The 17,490-nt window shown below is 36.4% G+C and overlaps 1 protein-coding gene across 1 annotated transcript in view; it reads right to left on the bottom strand.

The window, feature by feature from the left end:
* The window catches only part of Gabrb2 (gamma-aminobutyric acid type A receptor subunit beta2), a 228,411-nt gene that overhangs the window by 140,869 nt on the left and 70,052 nt on the right, over nucleotides 1–17,490 (bottom strand). The window contains exon 5 of the mRNA XM_076856374.2: nucleotides 5,844–6,064. Within this exon, the coding sequence (XP_076712489.1) occupies nucleotides 5,844–6,064 (221 nt within the window). The remainder of the gene's footprint in view (nucleotides 1–5,843; nucleotides 6,065–17,490) is intronic.

The following is a 17,490-nucleotide window of genomic DNA, read 5'->3' as shown; positions in this document are numbered from 1 at the left end:
TTGATCGATCAAGAATAAAGTCTATATCTATAGAGTCAATGGAAAAACAGAGCTTTTCTTAACCTCTTTTTAATTTTCTGCCAGGTACGTTCAGGTGATTCCTACTATTTATTTCCATCTTACCATCATGTGAAGAATAGGACAGAGTGATGAAGAGTAGTACCTCTGCATTCAGTGTTCAGATGACTATGAGCCCAAGCACAGTGGCAGTGTAATCTTATACATGACATCATTTCTTCATGTAATATGGAGAAACTAGTACCATCTACTTTGTAGACCTAAAGTTAACATTAAATGAGATAATGCAAGCATAGTTCTCACAGAGTGATGAGTATATGTTAAATCCTTCATTGAGGACTACCCTCTGATATTGACATTTTAAGTGTTGTTTCAATACAGACATTATTGAATACTGACACAAGGTAAATTTCCTGTTAGACTGTTAGCAATAAAAAAAAATGACAAAATTGTGGGTGGATGAGCAGGAGGAGGATCTGAGCATCTGTGAATCAACCCTGTCAGTGGACATTTTTAGTTGAAATAAAATGTTCTACTATTTATCCATAAAAAATGAAATGGTACATTCATAAATGTTTTAAAAATTAATTTTCTGAATTAACAATACAATTGAGAAAACAATCACAATTTGTGAGGCTGCTCTGTGCATGTCAAATGCTTTCAGGAATCTGCATGTTTGATCTAGCAACCCTTTTTGGGAAGTGGGGATGGGAGAATGATGATTTCCTACCATCAAATGTTCAAAGCACAGAAATGGTATCCATTTGGTCTTAATGGTACAAATGAACAATGGAGTAGTCACTTTTTTTTGGGGGGGGGGTATGACTAGTGACAATGCAAAGAAGTCAATTCATCATCTGTACTGGTATTCCTTGTCTCTCTCAAATCCAAAGATATTCTGATTGCCAATTTTCCTGTACACTCAACTACATATGTACACATTCACAAATTCATTTCCAATATTCACTGAGTTGCTATTTACATGTAGGTGCTTTGTCAGTACTGGATTTGTTATTCATATTGCTATTATTATTATTATTGGTATTGGGGATTGAGTCCACAGGCACTTAACCACTGAGCCACATCCCCTGCCGCTCACTTTAAAAAAAAAAATTATTTATTTATTCTTTGTTGTAGTTGGACACAATACCTTTGTTTTTTAAATTTATTTATTTTTATGTGGTGCTAAGGATCGAACCCAGGGACTCGGTCGCACTAGGTGAGCGCTCTACAGCTGACCCACAACCCCAGTCCCTCCCACAGTCCTTTTAAAATATTTTATTTAGAGACAGTTTCCTACTGAGTTGCTTAGTGCCTCACTAAGTTGCTGGGGCTGGCTTTGAACTCATGATCCTCCTGCCTCAGGCTCCCAAGCTGCTCGGAATACAGGTTATGTGCGGCCGCAGCCAGTATCAGTACTGGATTTAAAAAGAAAATACAACAGATCTCTATCCTAAAGGTGAGTATTGTAGGGAAAGAGTAAGAGCTCGGGATGATTTCTGCATGAATTCTTTGAAGATGAGACGATTTGATGGGAAAAGTATGTCCATCACCGAGTCCGCTGCGTGGCCACTGCTTGCCATTAGCAGTCCTCCCTCCCATTGTTCCCTGCCCAGTGGCCAATTTATCATTTCTGTCTCTCCTCTGCCTTCTTCCAGATCCCTACTTCTCTCTATGCTTAACTTTTTAAGAAGTGGGAGCTACAACCTTTCCAGATCCCCGTTTTCCATGGTCCACACGGCCACTCATTCATTAAGATCTTTGTGATTGCCTGTGTTACGTGGTTGACTTCAAGATATATGTTTAGCAAAATGTATCTGCTGAACACAATTATTTCCATTAGTGATTTTTAAAGTCACCACGGTGGTGGAATTTTTTCAGACAATGTTCAATGTATTTTCTGTTTTTCTTCCTTCCTAAAGAAGCATGTAAGTGAGCAGTGTGGGCGTCTAATCCATTATTTTGCCTTCAGGGCTCCCTCTCTGTCCTTCCTTTGTTTTTTCCCCCCTCTCCCTTGACAGCTAAATGCCGTTCTCTCTACAACCATGATAAACAGAATCTGAATCTCAGGGTCTATGATCACACATGAGTCAAGCAGAAAATAAAAATGAGATAAAACAGGTAAGAAAAATATTCAAGTAGAGGTATCCCTGTGAAGCATTGGGCTCTGGTTTTGAAACTGGAACAGAGTTCAAATACCATCTCCAATGATTTTTATTTTTGTGTGTGTGTTCTTGGGCAAGGCTCATCATCTTCTGTTTGTTCATTTGAATGTAAAATCACAACAGTTCCTAATATGTGGGGATATTATAAGGATTAATACAGTAGCTCCCCCTTATCCTTGGGAGGGATGTTTTCCAAGATCTCCAGTGGATGCCTAACGCCATGGAGCGGGGGAATCAAACCCTATGTATACTATGCTTTTTCCTATGCATAAACACCCTTGGTACAGTTTTATTTATAAAGCAAAGCATAGTAAGAGATCAATAACAGTACCTGATAATAAAATAGAACAATTATAACCACACAGCACTTGAGTTTAGGTGAATGGAATGTGTTCTCTCTTAAATTTTCTTATTGCACTCACCTTCTTATGCGATGATGTGAGGCGATGCAAAGCCAGCCTGAGGAGATGCAGAGAAGTGACCGGCAAGGGCATTGTGATGCAGCATTAGGTGACCACGGACCTTCTGACGGTGTGTCAGGAGGAGGATCATCTGCTGCGGGTGATCTGGGATCACAGAACCATGACAATATTGATGGGTGGATGTCAGGATGAGGTAATGTCAGTGGTTAGTGATCTTTGGTAGCTGACTGCAGAAAAATTTTGGAAGAACATCATAACCAGAAGTTACTGGTCTTCCTTTTGAACTCATCAACGCATTGCTGCTGCGGAGGTTGCAATCCTTCAGTGATCCCATGGGTAACTTTCATGCTGCGTTCCATCTGAGGATCGCATTCCATAGTCTTGTCCCTTAATGTCTGCATAATTAGAAATCCTTCAGCAAATTTTAGGAATGCCCACACTGCTGGTTCTGCTTCAGGTTTTTCTTCTTCATCTTATTCTGTCTCTATGGGAGACTCATTGAGTTCTTAAAATTCCTCATCTGTTAACACTTCTTGATGGCCTTCCATATGTTGCTCCACTTTTTCACCAAGTGTGTTGGCAAATCCTTCTCCGCCTACTTGCCTTGTCCTGGAAATGATTTTCTTAACTTTTCCATCATTCCCTGGGAAGACTTTACCATAATCTATTACCTCACTCTTTAAGTTACTCCCAAGGATATTGACAATGTCTTGTTTCAACTCATCATTGGAATTTTTGATGGATATTATTTCATCAGCAGTAGTGAATTATTACCATTGCTGTATTATATCCAGATTAAGGCCTATATCATCTGCTGATCTAATGCAATCAAATGCCAGGTGGATATATGTGGCCTTGACAAACTGAGCAATGCTCTGGCCAAGGATCTAAAGCAATGAGATTGTATTCAGAGGTAAACATAGAATGTGGGCATTTTGATTTACATAGTAAGCAGATTCGAGATGGCCAGGAACAATGTCTACTATTAATAGGACTTCAAATTCCAACTTTCCCTCTTCCAAGTATTTTCTCACTTCTGAGATGAAGCACTAGAAGAACTTTTTCATAAACAGGATGGCTGTTGCCCACTCTCTCTGATTATGTTGCCAGAACATGGGCAGAAAACTCATTTTTGTTTCAAGTGCATGTGCATTCTCTACTCTGCATCCTAGGCCTGACTTTCTCACATGCCCTATTGCCTCACAGTACCACAGTTGACAACCTGCCCTTCCATACTTCACGCCCTCGTTTCCTTTTTTTTTTTTCTTTGAATGTGGGTTCTATTGCATATCTTAGTTCAAAAGAGCTCAGTTTCACTGAATTTGAAGATGTACTTTGGATGCGATCCTTTGTCCTTAATCAGCTTCTTCAATTCTGCCAGAAATGTGACAGCAGCTTCTGCATCAGCAGATGCAGCCTTCCCAGTAAATTTTATATTTTTTTCAGTTTAAACCTATTTCTGAATTGGTGTGACCATCCTTTCTTGCAGTAAATGGTTTGGTGTCAATGGATTCTGGGGATCCTGTGTCAAAGTCTTCTTAGGCTCAGTTCTATTTAGCAGAAGATACTATTGTCAAAGGGAACACATTTTCTTGACATGTCTTCCACCCACAATTCTAATGCTTTTTCCATCTTAACTAAGCACTTATCACTTACTGTGGCTATAACTTTTACATTTTGAGGTGGGAGAGAAAACTAGCTCAGAAATCTTTTTCCTTCTTCACAATTTTACACTTAAAAGGTACATTCCTTATTATGGATCTTAGCAAATTAAGTGTATGATGCTTTTTCATTCCTTGTAACTCAAAAACATTCACTTTTTCACTTAAAGGGAGCATTTTACAACATCTCTTTGGCACATGTGAACTGCCAAATTGGCATATGTGAACTGGCAATTTAGGACCATATTAAAAAAATAAGGATTATTTGAATGCAAGCACTGCAATACTTTGATAGGACATGATTACCAAGACAGTTACTAAGTGACTAATAGTTGGGCAGTATATACTGCAAGGAAACACTGAACAAAAAGATGATTCACATCCCAGGTGAGAGAGAGAGCCAGATGGCAACTAAGATTTATCATGTAACTCAGAATAGTGCAAATTTAAACATGTAATTTATTTCTGGAATTTTTATATATTTTCAGACCACACAGTTGAAATGGAAGAAAGTCAAACTGTAGATAAGGGGGAGACTACTGTATGATAATGCATGGGAAACACTTAGCTCAACACTTAACTCTAGTGTTCAATCAATGGATAATACTATTATTATTACTATCATCACCATTCCATAAAATAGAATAGATCAGAGGTTACTGAAAATGTTAAAATTTGTAATAACTTCCACTATAATACATCCTTGATGAATGTTATTTTATTAGCAACAGTGACTTATTCCCACCACTGCACTATGTCCAGACTAAGATCTGTATCAATTGTTGATCAAATGCAATCAACTGCCAGTTGAGTAGATGTGAACTATAATGAAAAGAAATTCTCTGCATTGTATTATTCTCAGAAATATGTGTGTGTGTGTGTGTGCGCGCGCGTGTGCGCACGTGTGTATTTTCTTCATTTTCCCCTGGAAGTCATACATTCCTTTTAATACAAAATAAAATTTAAAAGTAGAAACTGCCTAATTTAAAATGATCCTTATCCACATAGCATAGCATCACAATTCTTTTCTGACAGGGAGGTACCTTTAAGAGTATGAATATCCTATTAATAAGCACAAGACAACTACTTTGTTTATTTTCAGGTCAGAATGCTCCTTGGAGGGTGTGAGGGCACACTAAGCCTTCCTGTCATCAGAGGACCATGACCCAGTTCAGGCAGCTCAGGAGCAATTTACAAAACAGAGCATCTGCCACATTCAAACACAATCATTCAGCATCCATGATTTTTTTTTTCCATTCTGAAGAAACCTTGCATCTCTGTTATTTTGATATTGTTTATCCCTGTTCCTTAAAGAAAGCAGCTTTAGGATCAGCAGCTGATTTTGGAAGATAATTCAGAAAAAAAAAAAAAAAAAAAAAAACTTAGTCTTAGCTGGCGCTAAGTCCCTTTGTAAACATGCTATCCTAAGCTCTCAGATATTTACTGGATAGGAGGTTTAACTGTTTATCAGCAAAATTGCAGGCAGAGTAAAGAAAACAGCACATTACTCTTCTGTTACAAAAATCAATAATTATTTTGTTCAGGAAAAGTTAAATATTAAAATGGATATTACAGACCTGAGGCCATAAAGGACTGTGCCATCTGGATGCAGGCGGATCATGCGGTTTTTGACAGTCACTCCATGAACAAATGACTTCTTATCGTTCAGGAAGTAGGTATCAGGCACCCAGAGCTGATCTGCCACTCTGTTGTCCAAAGTCAAGTTTAAAGGTATTACATTATAGGACAGCCTCTTATCTCTCCAGGCTTGCTGAAAGTACATTGTCAAGGTATAATCCTGTGGATATGAGAAGAAAAGTTTTTATTTGTTACCAAAATAGACTTGTTGCATAGACAAGCACCTCATTGTTACTGAGAAAAAAATACATATGGCCAAACACCATAAACTACCCCTAGAAAAGTACACAAATATATTTTATTAAATACATTCTTCCTAGACAACCACTATGTGCCATACATGCACTTTGGCAGGGGCTTTAAATACAGGAGGAGGGAAGAAAATATATCCATAGGAAGTTTATAATATATTTCCCAGGAGGAAAGATACTAAGACATAAATACTTGATAATTAATTTGCATTTTTGAAAGTGTAGTATTCAGGACTATTGTAGGTGGGTCATAACATATTTTTTAAAAAAATAACCATGTACTTGTTTTCTTGTCTTCTAAAAGAATTAATGAGCATATCAGACCTAAGGTTTCATATATTCATTCATTCAACAAATGTGTTATTTGTAAGTATGATGTGACGGGCATCACGGAGGAAATGGGGTAAAAAGTTTTTTGTTTTTTTTTTTTTAAAAAAAAGGTTAAATGCATGTTCTCAGGAAAGTTTTAAATAAAGCATAGAAAGATGATAAAATAATGTCAAATAATGTTCCATTCTACTATGCAAAGAAAGGAGAACATGAGATACTTCACTGGGATTGTAAAGAAAAAGGTCTTTAAGGAGTTGGCATGTTGAGACCAGGTAATGAGCCCAATTCACTGGCTCTCAGCAGAATATCCCAAGCAATTGGAGAATCTGCAAAGGACCTGAGGAAACATGGGATTGGAATATGTAAAGAAAAGAACAGAGACCTGCTGTTTAGAGCCCAGTGATGCACAGAGTGGTAATGGACCAGTGAAGAGAAAAAGCCTCATGAAGTTCACACTTCGGTACGGAATGCAAATTTAAAATAATAGTTTAGAAAGTAATTAATTTATTACTGTAGCAACTGCAAGAGTTAAAAAAAAAGAGAGAGAATCCTAATCAGTCTAATCCATATGAGTTTCCCAGCAGTGGTGACATTTTCACCAAGTCTTAGCTGACTTCCTAGCTAACTGAACAACATTAACTCAGTCAATACAACATGAGGATTTAAATCCATGGATTATGGATCAACATGCGGGGCTCCTCGTTTTTCAGAAAATGAAATGCTACAGAGGGAGCACTGACCTTGGAATTTCAACTTTATTATTTCTCTACTTTTTTTCTAGGGTATACATTTATATCACTTCTTTTATATTTCTTTTAGAGTAACTATAAACAGGGCTTTTAATTCAAGCCTGGCCTAATCAGGAAATTATAAAGGGAATTAAATGTAGAACTCAAGTGAAATTTATAAACTACAAAAGCTATACATTATGAATGAATCACCTGCATATTTATTGTAAGATTTTATCCACTAGAGGCCTATGGGTACAATGTAATTGCTTTCTCCCCTTCATCTGAACCACTAAGTGAAGGACCAAATGTTCATTTGAAAAAAGATAATTACAATTCTAGTTCAAAATCAATTCACTACGCCCTACTTGAGGGTTTCAAGAAAAAAGAAACTAGGATGATGTTTTAATCATCTCGGAAACCCCAGGTGCAACACAATGCCTGGGGCACAAATAATGAATCAATGAGGGTCCCATAAGGCACACCAGTTGGACTTCTGCCCATAATTGGACAGTTCTGTGTGTAAGATGCTTTAATCTTCATGAAGTCCTCACTTCCCACACTTGGTTGAGATTTACAATCATAATTTAGTTACACCATTTGAAAACATAACTTATAAGATGATATGCTATAAACATAGAATAGTTTTTTAAAGCAAACTACAGTCCCTGTGAAAACAGTAAAATGTTTTCTGTGGTTTCAAAAATGTACATATTTGGAAGAAATTCATAAGTCCCTGTGCAACCTTTTAAATTTATGACCAAACTTCTATTCTAACAAAAGATAAATTAACATTCTAACAGCATATCAAATATCCCATGGTGGGCTTCTTTTCTGCAGCATGCTGTTTTAGTCCACAGTCCTAGAAAAGCTTTATATATATATATATATATATATATATATATATATATATATATATATATATATATAAACTTGAAGATTCTCAAATTATGTAGCTAGAAAACAGAAAAAAAGGCCAGTTGTTTTTTTTTTCATGTGTGTACATTACAAATAACTTAAAAAGAGGACATATATTAAAAATTCAATTAATACTTGGAGAGGATAAATTCGGGGATTTCAAATTCTTGCAGATAAAATGGAAAATATGATTATTATTTTTATTGGAAGATAAAGCTATTTATACCTCCTTGATAATAAATCCCATTGAGATTTAGGAGAATTTAGTTTGGAAGATGCTAGAGTTTACCAATCAGCTGAGATGTGTTTGGACACATGAAATTATATTCTCTTTGGGGCTAAATAAATGGTAATATTGTGAGATCCTGTGTTACATGCTAACTCCTGTTATTTGTCAGCAAGTTATTGCCTGCTAAGAAATGCTCCCAGACAGACCCTGGTGATTCTGCAAACTGTCACATCAATTTCCATTTCATTTATTTTTAAATTACACATCCTGACATTATCAAAAGGGGAAGAAGCTTTTGAATCTGCAATCCATGTTATCTCCAAACAGGAAGGGATTTAGATGATTAAAACTAAAGACAAAAGATTTTTAACATTAAACAAGTTAGAGTAAGCCTACTATATGCTCTTTCTCCAACTAATTTCGAGTATAAATCCTGATCCTGGAAGGAATAAAATAGCATCTAACTGTGAACTTTGCAAAGCATATGGTAGAGGGCAGCACAAGGAGAAGAAAGACCATCACAGAAGGGAAATTCATATTTGTTTTATTTTTCTTCTATTTCTGTTATCTACTTAAAGTAAAACGCACATGCACGTACACAGAGCCAAAAGCATCCATGCCTACGTGGAGAGATATAGCATGTTCTTGGATTCACAGAGTGAACAGTAAGATGCCAATTCTCTCTGAATTGACCTAGAGATGAAACTCAGTCCCTAGCCAGATACTACCTAGCAGATTTTTTTGAACATATTCACAAAAAGGTTCTAAGTTTTATGTGGAAAATAAAGGAAGAAGAACAGCCAAAATGATGCTAAAAGGGAAGATCCAATTTGAAGGATTGACTTTGATTGTAAGAGTTACTCCTATGCCAGACTAAGACAGAGTAGTAGCATTGATAGAAACAGAGACTGATGAAACAGGAGAGTCTAAAAACAAACCCCTACACCAGTATGTTCACTTGATTTGTGTCAGAGGTACAGACTGTAGAATGTCTGATGTTTTCAACAAATGAATTAGGTTAACTGGGACATCTATGTGCAAATAGACATAGAAACTTGACCTGGCGTTCATATCATGTAAATCCATCATAGATTGAAGCAAAAACAAGTAAAATTACAAAACCTTGAAATGAAACCGAAGAAATTCTTCGTGAACTTGAGTTAGACAAAGACTTCTCTAATGCAAATCCAAAAGAACAACCAATAGGAAAAAAAAAAAAAATTGGTCAACTGAATCTCAATAAATCTAAAAAAAATTTGCTGCATGAAAAACAGAATGAAGAGAGTACAAATACAAACCACAGACTGGGATAAAATGTTGACCGCCCACATATGTGACAACATAAAGGAATAAAGAATCCTCAAAACTCATCAAACAAGCCAATAAGAAATATACAAAAGATATGAGCAACACTTAGCAACAGAAAATGCAGAATGTTTTCTCTAATATGTGGATGCTAATTCACAATAAGGCAGGGGGCACTAGGAAAGAACAGTGTTACCCTAGACTAGGCAGAGGGAATTGATGAAGGGGAAGGGGAGGGGATGTGGGCATAGGAAAGACAGTAGAACGAAACAGACATTATTATAGTATGTATATATGTGACTGCATGACCAATGTGATGCTGCAACATGTACACTCAGAAAAATGAGAAATTATATCCCATCTATATATGATATACCAAAGTGTATAAAAGCATTCTACTGTCATGTATCACTAATTAAAACAAATTTAAAAATTTAAAAGGTAAAATAAAGTATATGACTTTTCCAGAAAAAAAAGAAGGCATACAAATGCTAAGCTTATGAAATCATGTTAAACATCATGAGTCATTATGAAAAAACAAATTAAAAACCATAAAGAGAGCCTGGTGGGGTGGTGCATGCCTATAATCCCAGCAGCTTAGGAGGCTAAAACAGGAGGATCCCAAGGTCGAATACAGGGCCAGCAACTTAGCAAGGCCCTAAGCAACTTAGGGAGACGCTGTCTCAAATAAAAAGTTAAAAGGTCTGGCAATGTGGCTGAGTGGTTAAGCACTCCAAGGTTCAATCTCTGGTACAAAAGAAAAAACAAATGCAAAAAGCAAACAAAAATACATAAAGAGATCCTGCTACCATTAGAAAAGTTCAAGTAAAAACATGAAAAACAATGGGAAGTTCCAAGTGCTGAAATGCACAGCCACTGAAAGAAAGCCTCCACATTACAAGCAGAAATACAAAATTACCAGCCACTTGGGAAACAGTTTGTTAGTTTTTTACAAAGTTAGCATACGTTTGATCTATGATCTAGGAATCCCACTCCTGGGTGCAAATATTACAGTAGCTGCATTTAATTGGTCCAAACAAGAAGCCATATGACCATTCCTCAGAAGATGAAGGAATAAACAAAACATAATACATCCACAACACAGAATATTACTCAGCAATGAAAAAGAAAAATATCAAAATATGAAACAACATCAATGGCTTACAAATGTAGAATTTTAAGTGAAAGAAGACAGGATCAAAAGGGTATGCACTATAGGAAACCATCTGTATGACATTCTGGAAAAGGAAAAACTGTATAGGCAAAGAACAGCTGGGTGAGGAGGCTGACTTCAAATGGTGAGCAGGAGGAAATGATGTGGGCGACAGCACTGTTCTGCATCTCCTAGCTGCAGTGGTTACAGGATGTTATGCATTTGTTGAAACTCAGGTAAGGGCTTTTTAAAAGCATGTCTTGGGTCAGACACATCCACGTCCATATCCTAATAGTCCCACCTCCCTTCAGAATGACCTTGAGTGAATCCTTTGGAGTCACAGCATGTTTCCAACTCTAAAGAAAAACTATATCTAATGAACTTAGGAATTTGAAAAAACAAGGGTTGGTTGGATACGTGGGGTGAGGAGAACAGGCATATGCATAAAGTAAGTTTCCTCCATGCACAGGGGAAGGGTGTCCCACAGTCTCCCACAGGGCCTGGCCAGACCACCCCAAATGGTCATAGACTCTTAGATCCCACTGTGTGCAATGAGGCCCGTGGACCTGGCAGCTTCAGAGGCCACTTCTAGGAATAAAATCGGTCTGTTCTATGTCAGGCTCTGCTGAACTCACATTCCAATCATGCTCTCATGCAAAAAAATCTTCTTAACATCTGAATTTCTTTTCATTTTTATTTTTGTTTTGCTGTCTTTGTAATTTTCTTTTCCTTATACCAAGATTTTAAATTTTCCTGTCTATTTGGCTTAGAATTCTAGAAAATAAATAGTGAAACAATTTGTGTGTGTGTTTCTCTTTCTGTATTTTTTCTTACCTCTTTTAACTTTATTAATTTTTAAATTGCCTATTCATGTATTTTTTTGTGTCATTTTTTTTTCCTACCTGGGAAAATAACAACTATTACTGGAAATTTGGAAATTTGGAGACACGTACACACACACACACACACTAAATTCTGCTGTTTTGTTATTGTATTTCAAATTGCTTTCCATTTAATTTATCTTATAGTTCAGAGCAAAATTAGTACAGAATTTCTCTTTAGTACTTTTTTACAAAACTTCATCAAAAATTAAAATTTTCTATGATCATAAGACAATATCAAATTAGAAAGTTCACTTTCTTATTTTTTTACTTACCATTTTATTATTATTAGCCAAAGTACAAAGCTTATTAAAATAGCACACCTTTATTCACTAATGTCCTTTTCTGTTTCAAGATGTATCCACAATCCAAACTTGACCTTAGTTCCCAGCTGCTGGAACCTGTGACAGTTCCTCAGTCTTTCCTTTCTGATGTCAGTACTTTTGAAATATAGCAGTGTTACGTGGTTGAAGGTTTTCCAGTTTGGATTTATCTGACGTGTCCTTATGATTAGGTTGAGATTTTTCGGTTTGGGCCAGAATGTCACCTTGACGATGCCATCTGCACCATATTAGGAATAAATACTCTCCGTAGGTCTTATTTCTGGGGATATCATCTTGTACAGTGGTTAAGGTAGTATCTGCCAGACTTCTCCACCCTGAAGCTGTGATTCCTTCATGATTAATAAATAACCTGGGTAGGTATTTTAGGACTAAAGTAAATGATAACGTTATTAAGCTCATGTCTATATTCACAGTGGTTTTTTTTTTTCATCTAAGTTTCTACCTCTCTTTGTCATCCATGCTGAACCAATGTTTTCACTCAGTTGACCAGTGTGACAAATTAGTAAGCAAACACCAACATAAATGCCTGAAGGTGTTCTACCATTAAATAGTGAGAAGTAGCTCCTTGCAGATCACTCTCCATTTATCTAGCAATTTCCCTACCTGTGGCATTGCCCTGAGCACTTCCAGCTCAGGACTTGCTTTCTGGAGGTCAAGTGTGGTATCCCCTGGTCTCGATCCTGCAGGCTGCAGATGGGTAGCCTGTATCCACCTGGACCTAAATCACTACTCACCCTTCAAGTTTGACTTTCACCTTGTCCCTCCTTTATCTCTGTGGCTTCCCCACGTGTTTTCTTCTTCTCTAGGCACCTAAGCATTTCTAATCCATGGACCTTTTCCTTCCTTCGTCCAAAGACTATGGATATGGGAAAAACTCTCAACATCATTGTTGTTTCTTCCCTAACATTTCTCTATCTGGGAAAGACATCAGAGTAAAGAGTTGTCTCCACATATGTTTGGTCTGCTATTTAAGGATGAAAAGACACATAACATTTTATTTTTAATAATCAGTTGTTAAATGTTGTTTGCATCAGTGATAAGGTATGGGATGTTTAATTTTCTTTATTATAGCTCCACTTTCCAAGCTTTGAAAATGACTATTACTGTGCTAAAATCTTGAACTTTGGTGATTAGTCTTGCTTATTGAGTTCTTCTAAGATTAGATGTTCCCAGAGAAATTCCAATTTGCTTTAAAGCTTTTAAAATTTAGAAAAAAATAATTTAACTTGCTCTTAATCACCCCTGGCTGAAAGAATAATGGTTTCTAATATATTATCCTTTATTCTTTTTCTAGTGGTTTACCAAAACTGAGTTTCTGAGCTGAGAATTTGAGCCCTTGATTTTTCTAAGTCAGGGCTAATATTTTCAAGGCAGTAAAAAACCTGTGATTTAAGAAGTACTAATACATGTTTAATTTAAATGCGATACCAGTTTCATGTGAATCAAGCCCAATGTTTGTTCAACATGCACATTTATCACACAGGACCTAATTCAATTTGGGGGATGTTTAGAAAAGTCTTTCAGTTTTTCTAATTAGTATTTCTATTTTTTTTTAAGAAGTGTGACACAAAATGACTTACTTTCAAAGATTAGGATGCCAGACTATTTTTTATGTAAAATCTTATGATTTTTTTCCTTGTATAGGACAAAGACATTACATTTGATACATAAATTATCACCTAAATAATTCTGTAATAAAAACTAACTTTATAGAATATTTTGATTTGGAACTGGTATCTCCCCACATAAAACTCATGTGTTGAAAGCATGGTTCCTCATGCAGAGCATTTCAGAGAAGAAAGGACCGGATTGTGAGGCTATAACCCCATAAGTGGATTAATCCATTTGATAGGTTAATAATTTGAATGTTTTATATGGTAACTGTAGGAAGGTGGGGCATGGATGGAGAAAAAGGCCACTGGGGGCCTGACCTTGGGGACTATATCTGTCCCTAGCCCCTTCCTGTCTGACTTACTCTTTGCTTCCCAGCTGCCCTGGGCTGACAGCTTTTGTTCCCATGCCCCCTTCTGCCATGATGTCTCTGCCTTAGCGCTGGTCAACCATGGGGTGAATCCTCTGAAACCATAAAAGTCAATAAATAAGTCTTTTCTCCTCAAAGTTGTTCCTTTCAGGTATTTTAGTGACAGCAATGAGGCATCATAGACTGTGACCTCCTTGAGAGTAAAGATTGCATCTTATTCATTTGTACACAGTCAATATTTAGCACACTTTCTGGTAAATGGAAGGAACTATAATCGCCTGTTCTTGAGAACACGTGCAGAGATCTCTAAGATGTGCATGATTTTTGTTCCAATTTTCTCATCTAGTGATATTTTTAGAAAATAATTAAGTAGTAAGTGTTCACAGCTTTCCCTCTAAATATTGTCACAAATTTCTTACATCTGTCTTCAATACTAACAATCTATTATAAGGCCCTATTATGTGTGAGCTATTATAATGCCATTGGTACTGTCTCCTGTCTCACCCTTGCCCTGTAAAGGGTAGTCAAAACATAAAAGCAGATAGATCACATGTCTTCCTTAAATAAAATAATTCAAAAGCTTTTACTTACACTCAGAATAAAATCCAAACCTACTACGATGGCCTTACAGGATCAGGATCCCAACTACTTCTTTGATCTCACCTTCTATTCTCCCTCTTCACATCAAAAAGCTAAGCCCATCCACACTGATCTTTTCTGCTTTGCAAATACTTCAAACTCCTGAAGCCTTTATGAGCCTTGTCTTCACAGCTGACTGAAAAGCTCTGTCTTCAAGAGTGGTTAGATCTTTCCTGATACTCAGAACTCAACTCAAATCCAGTGAAGAGTTGAATCTTTAATATGAAACTAAGTAAATTAAATATAGTACAAATATACAATGAAACATATACAGGAATAAAAATAATATTGTGAAATTATCAATATGCTAGATTTTCTAAATATGTTAATAATATAAATTATTAGATATATTTTTTAAATGCTGAAAATTAATGTGCGTGACATGACTTAAATTTGGAAACATATAGATTATATTAAGAAAAAGACTGCAAAAGACAATATATCTAAATATTAATGGTGGTATCTCTCTGTGGTGAGATGTCATGTGGTTTTCAATTTTTTAGTTAATTTGTAATTTGGGGGGTATCAGAAACCAAGTCATCACTTCTCTATAAAGTGATTCAGGCATCGGATCTTTAGCATAGGATGTGTGTGTTCATGAATACACCAAAGTTTTCACTTCTTTGTGTGTGTGTGTGTGTGTGTGTGTGTGTGTGTATTTTAATTGTAGGTGGACACAATACCTTTGTTTTATTTTTATGTGATGCTGAGGATTGAACCCAGTGCCTCACACATGCCAGGTGAGTGTTCTACCACCAAGCCCCAACCCCAGGCCAAGTTTTCCCTTCTTTATGTTTCCTACATGTTTTAAGCTTTGATGATTTAAGTCTCTTAACTATTATTCTTAAACCCCTGAGGAATTTTTTCTCTCTCCACCAACTGGCGTTTGAAAGTTAGTTTTCATTTTTTCTTTTTCTCACATTTCAAACATCCCAAGAGACAACTGGTGTTCTTTCGTTTTTCACAGCTGCTGCAGTTCTACCAGCTAAGATCATAGGGCCAGAGACAAGGATTTCCAAAGGACACAACTTATCTACTTAAAGCAAAGGAATCTCTGAGAGACATGTAAATTTTCTGACAAGCTGTTTCCATCTTCCCAGCTCTTTAAAAGGTTCTGTCTTCCACATCTGAGCCCAACAAATTGCTGATCCAATTATAGGTCATGGTAATATGTCCACACACATTTGCCACCTCCTAAACTAGAACGTAATGGAGTAAAACTCAGCTCCGCCTTAATGGAAGCCATCACAACAGATGTTCAATTGCAGCATTTTGGAAGAAGCACATGGTATCAGCCCTGAATAACTGTTAGACACACATTTGGGACATGGGACCTGCAACTGAGATCACCCATAAGGGAAATCCAATTTCAAAAGCAACTAATTATCATCTTGCATTGAAACTAAAATGCACACGGTCGAGGCAGTGAGCTTTTTCACTATTTTGCATAGTTCCCTTTGCATTTTATTATAAACTTACCCTCTCAGTGGCAATAGGACTAAGGACTAACAGAGTTCTAAGGATGTCTATAAAATCCATCCACTATCACTGGCCATCTCTGTCTTTTATGTTTATATGTAATATGACCAGTATTGAACTCAATTCACCTTGATAAATCAGCATTAAAAATAGACCTTATATGCATGATCTATTACCTATCAATTTCTGCTTATTATTTCACAAGTTATCTCATATTACCTTAGAGTATTTTTTTTTCCTCATGTTTCTGTACCCAGTTTTAAATACCTAACCTCATCCCCTGGATCTATCCATTTTACATATATGCTTTCACCTGTCATCACAATAGCACTGTAAGTTTCACATAGGATTTACCACTTGCTAGCTGCTCTGAGACCTTGGGCATGCTACCTAACCTCCATCAGAGACCATGCTCTGTGGAACAAGGGAAATGATAATTACTATTAGCGAATGAGTTCACCCAAAGAATGTGAAAAGCAGAATGCTTGGCTCAGACTTAGTGTTCCAGAAAAATTTTCCATTGTTATTAGCCTTTATTCTCATTATTTTCATTTCTAAGTGATTCATCTGAGACAGAATGGTGAACAATGTTTCCAAGGCACAATCTGGCTATAGAGTTTCTGGGATATTTGACTACATTCTGAGTATTATATCAAGGTGCCTCTGGAATACCCATCTTTCTGCTAAATTTGAGTTTGTCTCCCAATGTTGGAAATGTCTCCAATGTTGGAAATCCCAACATTGCTTCCATTCTCCTTCACCTTCCTCCAAAACTTAATAAACAAAGAATATATGTACACACGCTACCATATACACCAACAAAAAGATCAAAAATAATTTTGAGCACATGTAACATAAATTCTATCTTGGAGAGGAAAACAAAAAGGATGAATGTTGATTTCTAGGCATTTTCTGTGGTTTGAAAAGTGAAATTGCATACACATGCAAGTGTTCCCAAGTGTGCATAGAGACACAATTTTACCCAAAAGGTGTTTGCATTAACTCACTCACACTATGAAGAAAGATTAAAACAACCTGGTTTTGTATAACAAACTCATTACTGATGCCATGATTCAAGCTGGGGAAAATTGCATACAAAGAACATAAGTTTAATGAATACAAAACACAAAGGATAACTTTTTTCCTAGAAAGAGCACAGAAATAATAGTTAAAGATTCCATTTGTTTCATGTGTGAGACACTAAGTTAGGAGCAATTTTGCTTAAAGGACAAGACACATTTGAATAAGACTCTAACTCACTCAAAGACTGAATCTAATTTTGCATCTTACTTTGGTGAATTTTTAGATAAAAATTATACCATTTACTTTTTTCCTGCTGTCCTTTCCC

The sequence above is a fragment of the Callospermophilus lateralis genome, chromosome 5 (genome assembly GCF_048772815.1).
Source record: "Callospermophilus lateralis isolate mCalLat2 chromosome 5, mCalLat2.hap1, whole genome shotgun sequence".
NCBI lineage: Eukaryota > Metazoa > Chordata > Mammalia > Rodentia > Sciuridae > Callospermophilus > Callospermophilus lateralis.
Note: the sequence above shows the minus strand (reverse complement) of the source record. Positions and strands in the feature narration are given on the sequence as shown.